This window comes from Acipenser ruthenus, chromosome 28, assembly GCF_902713425.1.
Source record: "Acipenser ruthenus chromosome 28, fAciRut3.2 maternal haplotype, whole genome shotgun sequence".
Taxonomy (NCBI): Eukaryota; Metazoa; Chordata; class Actinopteri; order Acipenseriformes; family Acipenseridae; genus Acipenser; species Acipenser ruthenus.
This window is the reverse complement of record NC_081216.1, coordinates 2129875-2139409: the sequence shown is the minus strand read 5'-3', so window position 1 is coordinate 2139409 and position 9535 is coordinate 2129875. Positions and strand designations below refer to the sequence as shown.

The 9535-nt window shown below is 42.3% G+C and overlaps 1 protein-coding gene across 2 annotated transcripts; it reads right to left on the bottom strand.

Annotated features, from left to right (window-relative positions):
• Positions 1 to 2495: 2495 nt before the first annotated feature.
• mrpl45 (mitochondrial ribosomal protein L45) lies at positions 2496 to 8097 on the bottom strand. 2 transcript variants are annotated; one of them, XM_034057469.3, is made up of 8 exons: positions 7968 to 8097; positions 6890 to 7091; positions 6416 to 6533; positions 6203 to 6301; positions 5892 to 5940; positions 4961 to 5110; positions 4164 to 4337; positions 2496 to 3089 (listed from the first exon to the last, which is right to left on the bottom strand). In XM_034057469.3, the coding sequence occupies exons 1-8, from the start codon at positions 8040 to 8042 to the stop codon at positions 2991 to 2993; spliced, it is 966 nt and encodes a 321-aa protein (XP_033913360.3). In that variant the 5' UTR covers positions 8043 to 8097; the 3' UTR covers positions 2496 to 2990. The 2 variants fall into 2 exon arrangements, with proteins under 2 accessions (XP_033913360.3, XP_058859262.1); XM_059003279.1 differs by having other exon boundaries at positions 7907 to 8007.
• Positions 8098 to 9535: the final 1438 nt, after the last annotated feature.

The window sequence follows — 9535 nt, the reverse complement described above, 5'->3', positions numbered from 1 at the left end:
TATCTATCTATCACATTCTCTCACTACACACACACACAGATATGTTTTATACATTCGTAGGTATTGAAGTTTCACACATTAATGAAGGAGTGGATTCACAGGAGATTATCACTTCCACCCCCTCTCAGTTGTTGCCCTCCTGCTCTCTCTATCTCTCCCTCTCTCACACCCCTCCACCCTTTACACTACAAGAGCAGCCCGTCTCCGACCTCTCTGCTCCCAGACAAGAAGAGTGAGCAGGGATTAGTTCCTGTGAGCCTCCACCTCTAAATCCCATTACAGTAAACCTCTCAGCAGCCAGGTTTGGGTTTGGGAGAGGTTGGGGGCAGAGTGGCTGTGAATGAGAGGCCCAGGCTGATGGACATGGCTTCAAATTGGGTGCTGAACAAGCAGAGCACTGGGGTCCAATACAAAGCTGTCCAGGCGGCTTCTACATCTTTCTCTTCCCTCTTCTTCTTCTTCTTCTTCTTCTTCTTCTTCTTCTCCTTGGGTCATTCTGTATGACTGGTAAAAGGTTCTAGGGCAGTGTGTGTTGTGTGCATGCAAATGACAGGGCTGTGTAACCCACATGGTGTGATGACCTTTCATTTTTCTCTGTGTGTGGGATGACGGTGTGGTCACTGTATTACAATCTTTCAGCTCTAGACTAGCTCCTGTGACCGTCTTGTTCGGCTGATTTCGAATGCATTGTCTTCTCGAAAGGTACAGCAGCATAAACCGTCCCTGTCCTCCATGTTGGTCCGCACCTATTGGGGTCCTCCCATGCTTTTCTTCTTTTTTTTTTGCTGGGCCGACACACCCACACTGTGCCATCCTGCCTTTTTGAGTGAGTGAGTGAGTGAGTGTGTGTGTGTGTGAGTGAATGAGTGATTGAGTGTGTGTGTGTGTGTGTGTGAGTGAATGAGTGAGTGTGTGTGTGTGTGAGTAAATGAGTGAGTGAATGAGTGAGTGTGTGTGTGTGTGAGAGTGAATGAGTGAGTGAGTGAGCAGCGAGACAGACAGACCCTGATCTTTCCTGTCTTTGTCCCTCTCTCAGGGGAGTGATCCGAAACGAGGTCAACTTGCAGGGGTTTGACATCGACCAGTGCCCTCGCTGCTCTATATTACCCCCCCCCCCCCCCCGCTCCCCCGCTGTACTTTGAACTATAAAGACGACTCCGTGGTTATTTCAGTCTGAAAACCGGATACAAAGATGCGTGACACTTCCGCAGAACATTGCGGGAGGGGGGGTGGGGGGGGGTCTCTTTCCAAAAAAAAATATATAAATATATATATATATATATATATATATATATATATATATATATATATATATATAAACACTTTGATCTATTTATTTTTTATGACATCACTTTTTTTAAAAAACATGTTACAAAGCCGTCAATACAGAGGCAGACAGGCAGGCAGGATCACGTGTCTTATACCTCGCGGGCGTTTCCACGCATCACTCAACCCGGGTTGAAAACTCAGCTGCCCCTGATACTGGCCAATCCGAGCTGTCCCTGATTTGTTTCGTACCCAAGGTCACCCTTCTAATAGAGCAAGCAAGAACAATTAGCAATGGTTAATTGGCACAGCTACGATTTTTTTTTTTTACTATTATTTTTTTTTTTTGGTAAAACTGATTACGTCGCAATGAAAAAAAAAGATTATAATTTTAAAAAAAAAATCACAAAGTGGAAAAACTGAATTGAAAGATATTGCGACACGGAGTCCTGGAAGACAGTAAAAGACAATTACAATATACGTGTTCGAACCCTCTTACAGACAGATTAACAGAATCCTGCCAGGGCGTTAAACGCTAGCCAATGCTGGCCCTTTCCACCACTCAGATAAGGAGGTAATAATACTGACATCAGCATAAGACCCCTACTTGCCTCTCCCCTACAGAGCTTGCTCTTCTATTGAAGAGGAAGTCATTTTGTCTTTGGGCTGTGTGGTTTGCGGTGCTCAATCCGCCCTTGCCTTCAGTTCAATGGGCGGAGATACCGATTCATTCTCTCCTCTCTGTCTCCCCCTACAGGTTTTTCCTCCTGTACTTCAAGCCCAGTATATTTCACTGCATTCTGATGCGTTCAATCAAACCTTGGCTTGATTTCGTCGATTCCTATTGAATGTTCTGGTCTGCACACAAGTTAGTTTCAGAACGTATATATTGTGGTATATTTGTAATAAGCAAAACCAAAAAATAAAACCCCAATGTATTTCAAAAATAAAATAATTTGATGCTTGTGTCAGTGTGCAGTAAAAAAAAAAAAAGATACTAAAGTGGATTTAATGGAGATGGGGGGGTGGGTGGATCCTGGTGCATAAAAGCTTGATTCACTCCTGGTTTTACTGCGAGCTTAATTAGTGCCATACCAAAACCTGGAACGGGTCAAACCACAATCCAAGGGCAGTGTGAAACAGGTTTTAAAATTTGGGTGGCTACACATTTCAGGCTTCACTTGGAAGGACTATACTGTACCGAACAAATGCACAAACACATACCGAGATACACAACCCCTTTTATTTTACAAAGCAAAATTTCTCACCAAATCTACAGCTATTGCGATCAAAACTACTAAAGTTGAACCAGTCACATCTGACTGAACTGGCTCCAGGGGTCCATCAGAGAAGTACAAATATCAGATCTCGGAGGGAGTCGTTATACTGCATTGCAATTGCTTGATTACTACGCAAAGAAAATCTGTGAAAATGATTGCCGAGAGCTGAATTTACTGTTTCAGACCCCATAATAAAATGTGCGTTGATCAGTTTGCATCGGTAGCATTGAGTTGGTAGCAGAAGGTGTGAGTGACACCTGCCAGAGGTCCATCGGGTAATAAAGGGTATCGTATCTTACAGGATCGGAGGTGACCGATTCTGCTGCATTATGAAGCTTAAAAAGGTCTTTGGTGGATGGCTGGCTTTATTCAACATTTGAACCCTCATGCTTAATAAATGTGATAGCTGTACACAGACAGGGTGGGGTGGGGTAGAGTAGATTCTTATTTGTGCCACTGGACTGCCTTGGGTTTGGGAACTTCGTAATTCGACTCTTCAAACTCCTCCCATGGTTTGAGCTGAGGACCAGGAATCATGATGGTCTGGAAGAGCAGAAAGGGGTCAAACAGAGGAGAAAATTAACAAGGGAAATACTGCGCTCACACACACTCACACGTGTGAGAGGGGGATGATTGCTTCTTTGAAAACACAGTCACTGGTTTGATTAAAACCTAGCGTTAACAAGAGCCTAACCTTCTGGATAGACTCCTATAGAATCCTAGAGGTGTAGAACGTTTGATTGCGAATTGATGAATCGCGATATTTTCTTTACACCCAAATACCAAATACATCTGAAAACAGGCTGCATTTGATACACTCTAAAATCTATATTTCTTCACAGTACAAAATTAGAATCCTGCGTTTTGGCTAGAAACGGCTTTGTCCTATTTTGAGGACAGTCAAGTTAGACACGCCTGTAATCAGACCAGTGAAATTTCACACCGGCTATGAAGCTCAACACATAGAAAATGGAGCTTTATCATCACTGTGGGGAGGAAAACACCAAGAAAAGGATTATTTTTAGACTTACATTTTCTTTTTTTTTATATATATATATATATATATATATTGAGGCATCATAATATACACAATTGTTATGATTGTCCAACTGCTGTCATTAGAAGGCCATTTAAACTGACAACCAGGGACTTCAATTGAAGTCATTTGTTACTACTATTTATTTCTTAGCAGACGCCCTTATCCAGGGCGACTTACAATTGTTACAACATATCACATTATACATTATTTCACAGATATCACATTATTTTTACATACAATTACCCATTTATACAGTTGGGTTATTACTGGAGCAATCTAGCAGTGTCCCCCACTGGGGATTGAACCCACAACCCTCCGGTCAAGAGTCCAGAGCCCTAACCACTACTCCACACTGCTGAAGAAAAATAATTAAGTAATTGATAAACTGAAAACTCACTATTTTAATAATAAGCTACAACGTTTCGTTTTAAACGCTGGGGCTAATTATTAAAATAGTGAGTTTTCAGTTTATTACCACTAGGAGAAGCTTGTTTTAACAGTTTATTGCTAACGGCAATTTTGAACACTGGTGTGAACTGATTAAAGGGGAACACAATAGCAGCTCTGGTCAGGGTTACCTTGATGATGGGGTCCTTGGGGGGTGCCCAGGCGGGTACGATCTTGCCGTGCATCCTCCAGCGGCTGTAGGGGCTGACCAGGTGGCGCTCGAACACCACGTACTCCAGCACGTCCCGCGGCACGGCCTCGCTGCCGTACATCAGCCTCCTGAACCGGTCGTAGATCGCCAGCGTCTGCCAGACAGTGAGAGAGAGGGGGAACCAGAGCAGAGAAATAAGACTCCCATTGCTTAGCAGTTTCAGCCACTCTCCTGGTTTCACTATTATTAATTTATTAGCAGACGCCCTTATCCAAGGCAACTTACAATTGTTACAAGATATCACATTAGTTTTACATACAATTACATTATTTTTTTACACATTATTTTTACATACAATTACCCATTTTACTGGAGCAATCTAGGTAAAGTACCTTGCTCAAGGGTACAGCAGCAGTGCCCCCCACCTGGGATTGAACCCAAGACCCTCCGGTCAAGAGTCCAACCTGAGCTTGTTGCCTGTACACACTGCAGCTGATCAAAATCAGATTAAACTGGAATAGGCGAAACTGCTATGCAATAGGGAGTTTTATTGCCATCCCTGCTGATGATCAGAGTTGCCCATTCATGATTTAGGCACGGATGGAACTAAGATTGCATAGCACTTCTCACCCATTCCAGGTTTTACTACGAGCTTGATTAGCCCCAGTGTGTATAAGCAACAAGCTCAGGTTATTAAACTCCTAGTTAAAAAACAGGATTGGATCGAAGCGCTCTGCAATGGGAGTTTTTGCGGTTGGAGATGTCCGGGGAGCCCACCTGTTTGGAGTGCATGCGGACGGTGACCTGTCCGTACAGGTTGCCCTTGCTGACCATGTCGGGACAGCGCACGTGGACGACCCGCGGAGGCTCCAGGGACTCCAGGAAGCTCCAGCGCAGGGTCTTGTAGCGGTTCCCGCGCACCATCTCCTGCGGGGCAGAGGAGAGCATTACTGCGCTGGCATGCACAACGAGAAAACGCTTTCGCAATTCGGCTGCGGGGGGAGCACACTACTTACCCAGACCCAGTGTCAATTAGAATTAACTACAGCAGAATTGTTTGCTGAAATTGCAATTACTATTTTGTTTAATTACAATTATGCTGCAATATTATTATTATTATTATTATTATTATTATTATTATTATTATTATTATTTATTTCTTAGCAGACGCCCTTATCCAGGGCGACTTACAATTGTTACAAGATATCACATTGTACATTATTTCACATTATACAGATATCACATTATTTTACATACAATTACCCATTTATACAGTTGGGTGTTTACTGGAGCAATCTAGGTAAAGTACCTTGCTCAAGGGTACAACAGCAGTGTTCCCTACTGGGGATTGAACCCACAACCCTCCGATCAAGAGTCCAGAGCCCTAACCACTACTCCACACTGCTGCCCGAAATAAAACAGTGACACGAATTAACATGGTTCCTCTGTTTATTCTAAATAACCGAAAGCAATAAATCACAGGTACAAATACAGAAAGACTATGCAACTTGTTTTTTTTTCAAAAAGGGTCACCAAAAGGGGTTGAAAATACAAAAATGATCAAATGAGAAATGCGTAATTGAACTGTAAATCGATAAATCATAGGGTATAAATTACGCAGGTATGCCAGGGCTCAGCTACAATGACACTAATTAATTACATACTGCACAATTACAATTGTAATAGAGAATTCAGATGTGCTACTTACTGGATAACACCTCTCTGTTACCAGGTTGTGAAGATTCTCTTTGTTGAAACTGGGGAAAAAAAGGGGGAGATTTTATGTAAGAAACTGAGTTGTCTCTTACGTGCTAGGGTTACAAGATTAAAAAAAATGTCATGCAACAAAACATTTACCGGAAGTCTTTTAAAAATGTTTTTTTTTTTTTTATGTTTGTCACATTTATAACCAGAGTATGAACTTTAAATCCCAATCTAGCATTCAGCAGTGCAAAGAAAAGGAGGAGTTTTTATATATACCCTTGTCAATCTAAATCAGAAACTCTGTATCAAACTCACCTGGTGAGGTTGGCGTGTGCTTCAATAAAAATCTCCTGCGCCCGCGCCGGGAAGCCCTTTGTGTTGAAGTCTGGATCGTGATCCTTGATTTTACGGACGCTGTGCAAACGACACACACACAGCAGATCCATTTGACAATTACATAATACAAATGACAATTTGCCCGCAGACTAACTGCTGTTCATTTCTATACAATGAAGACGGGTTACTCACGCCAGCTGTGACCCAGCACTCTGTTTCAGCTGCTCCGTTCTCTGTCTCAAGCCCTCTTTGGACAGCGTAGACAAGCGGGCATCTCCCTCTGGAGGGATGTAGGGGTCGAATATCCCAGCTGCACAAAAACAGATCATTTTTTTTCCTCCCCTCGACCCAACTTGGCCCTGCCCATTTCAGTGAGCCACTTCACAACAATGCTCTTTTACAGATAATCAAGAATCAAAAATCTGTGGTGCATCGGCTCGGTTACATTCATACTCTGACGAACCTGACATTGTTCATTTAAAATGCCCCGCTGTTAATAAAGCAAAATAAAATGCAGTAGAACGACTCCCTCCGAGACACTGTTACATATCCGATTGGGCCCCTGGAACTAATTAAAATCGGAGATCACAGGTTCATCTGTAATTAGACTGGAGTAAAATATGGGCCCCTTGGCGTCACACAGACCTGGCACCTCAATGGTCTTACCTGTGCAGGTGATGTTGATGACCCGCTCCATGTACTGCTGTCGCACCACCACCCCCGCTGCCTTCGCCTTAGACTCCTGCTCTGAGAACGTCTTGTGTTTGGCTCCCACGGAGGGGGGGATGAAATGGCGCTTCTTCGTCCTCGTCTGGACCAGCGTCGGAGGGGGGCATCGCCTGGCAGGGTCCAGCAGGGACTCCAGACACTGAGAACAGAAAGATCAACTCACTTTAGTGGATTTTCAAAGCATAAACCTGCAAGCTTTTTTTGCATTTCAGCTTCGATTATGAACTCCTGTTTTGCCCAGTGGGTTTAAGCTTTTGAGAGTCTGGAGTAATACTGCGTAGGATTGGAAATAAGTCTCCTGTTGTATAGCTGTTTCACCCAGTTCAGGTTTTACTAGGAGTTAATAAGACACAACAGAGCTTGTTACCTATACACCGTGGCTAATCAAGCTCATCATAATGCAATGGGTGAAACTGCTATGCAATAGGAGTTATTTCCATCCCTGTATTTATCATGTCATTAGATACTGATGTTACACATGAAATGCAAACTGCTTAAGTAATGACTAATTGCTACAGGATTTTTGTTAACGGTATCAGTGTCCAAAATACAAGGACATTAATATAGTGTAGTTTCAGGAATAGTGTCGATAGACTAGAGTCACTTAAACAAGCACTTTACTTATCAGAATGTAAACGACAATACAGGGATGGAAATAAGACTGAGTTTCTAAATACGACACACCTGTGTTTGTTACCGTACACAGTGAGGCTAACCACGCCAGTAATAAAATTAAGTAAAACTGCTATGCAATAGGAGTCTTACTTCCGTCTCTGTACTATTTAAATATAATTTTTAAAAAAAGCATTCATTTGCAACGGTGAAACGCACGCAAAGATAATTGAAACAATTTGACATTCAATGACACGAACTAGTTCCAGCATTTTGATTTGAGTCAAGGCTTAAATATATATAAAAACATAAAAATAACCGTCGCCGTATTTATACTCTTACCTGGGCAATGAAATTGTCAACCCCAGCCCGTATTTTTAAATAGCGTCTCTCTTTCGCCTACCTGTGTTTTTCCCGTTAAATTGTGTCCTAATACTCGCTGAACAGGGGCAAGCGCCCTGGTAATGCAGGCGGCCATCTCTACTGCGCGCAGAACGCTGGGATTGCCGTGAGAAGACTGGTGGGCGGGGCTAAGATGCTGACGTGTTCCGGTATTAATATACTGTGACGACGCTCACTTTAGTTTGCAGTATTTGCAATGAATTCTAGGTTGATGTTATTTTAAAATAGGCTTATAATGTACCCCAAGTTGTTTCTCAATAGTTTTTTTTTTTATTACATTTTTAAATAACATCTTATTATACAAGCATATTCTCAAATATAACATTCAAAAAAATATAGACATCTAAACCCACAACCCAAGCCCATACCTGCAGTGATAATTATTACATAGGAATATAATGACAGCAAATGATATAAAGTTAATGTAGTAAGGCGACAGTAAGATCTATTTTGGTAATTTATTTATAAATGGGCCCCACATTGGGTTTTGTTTAGCTAAATGTTGGCTTCCCATATTCTATTAATAAGACTTTTCTTGGTTCAATCCCACCACAGACACTCTCACTGTGTGTGTGTGTGACCCTGAGCAAGTCACTTAACCTCCTTGTGCTCCGTCCTTCAGATGAGACGTAAAACAAACGAGGTCCTGTTGGAAGTGACTCTGCAGCAGCATTTGGGATGCATCATTCACCACCTTGACTAATTAATAATAAATTCTATAGATCTTAAACACAGACTCCTATTGGTCCTGCAAGCACAGTACACAGTAAGTTAACTCCTTGAGTTGCGGTCCATATTAACCTCCCCTGAGCCGTACAGTCTCATTCCCTGCTGCTAAACTGCACGCTACTCACTGCACGGGACACGGGAAGTACAGGGGAAGCTGAAACAATACTTCTTGCAGGCTTGTACAGCGAGATAAACGGGCTTCACACGAGTCAAAGAAACGAAAATAACCCCATGCAATGACATTTTTACAGCCGTATATATTGAACAGGAAACAGAAATGTATATTCAAGTACAATAAACTTAAAGAATATTTATTTTCATGAACTAAACCCAGACAACCGTCGGACACCCTGTACCAAACCTGAACTCTTCCCCCGTACAGAAAATCCATTAATCCTGTCCTCTTTATAGACGTGCTGTATACATGTACTGCACTTCAAAGTAAGCAGTTCTGGGGTGTTTAAGTGAATGCGCTGTGCATTAACAGCTGTTTCCGGTGGTTTTCTTGTCTCACATTTGGTCTTTGTTTTAATTCGGGCTGGGGTTACCTACACTCATGATCCAGAATCTCGGGACAGGTCAGGTTTTGTAACACACCTCTCTAAACTGCAATTCAGTAAAGCGAGTCTGAATTGTGCGAACTGTCGCTAAATTAATTGAATTGTTTTACTTAATTGTTACTAAAAACACTCACCTGCCTGCGAGGATCGTTTCAAACCTATACAGCAGCTGATTGGCTTTCTGAGTCTCTTGTCTGGGCGGGACTGTGTGAATCAAGACATAGTAAACAAATAGAAACTTTACCTGCTGCCACAAGTTTAAATGAAAGAGTGCAGGGGC

What these genes read in the sequence shown, in the direction of transcription:
- mrpl45 (XM_034057469.3), bottom strand. Translation starts at nt 8,042, where the DNA reads ATGGCCGCCTGCATTACCAGGGCGCTTGCCCCTGTTCAGCGAGTATTA. An exon ending in AGTGCTGGGTCACAGCTGGC is followed by an intron (nt 6,302 to 6,415) that starts GTGAGTAACCCG and finishes TCGTTTGCACAG; the next exon opens with CGTCCGTAAAATCAAGGATC. An exon ending in TCCGCATGCACTCCAAACAG is followed by an intron (nt 4,338 to 4,960) that starts GTGGGCTCCCCG and finishes ACTGTCTGGCAG; the next exon opens with ACGCTGGCGATCTACGACCG.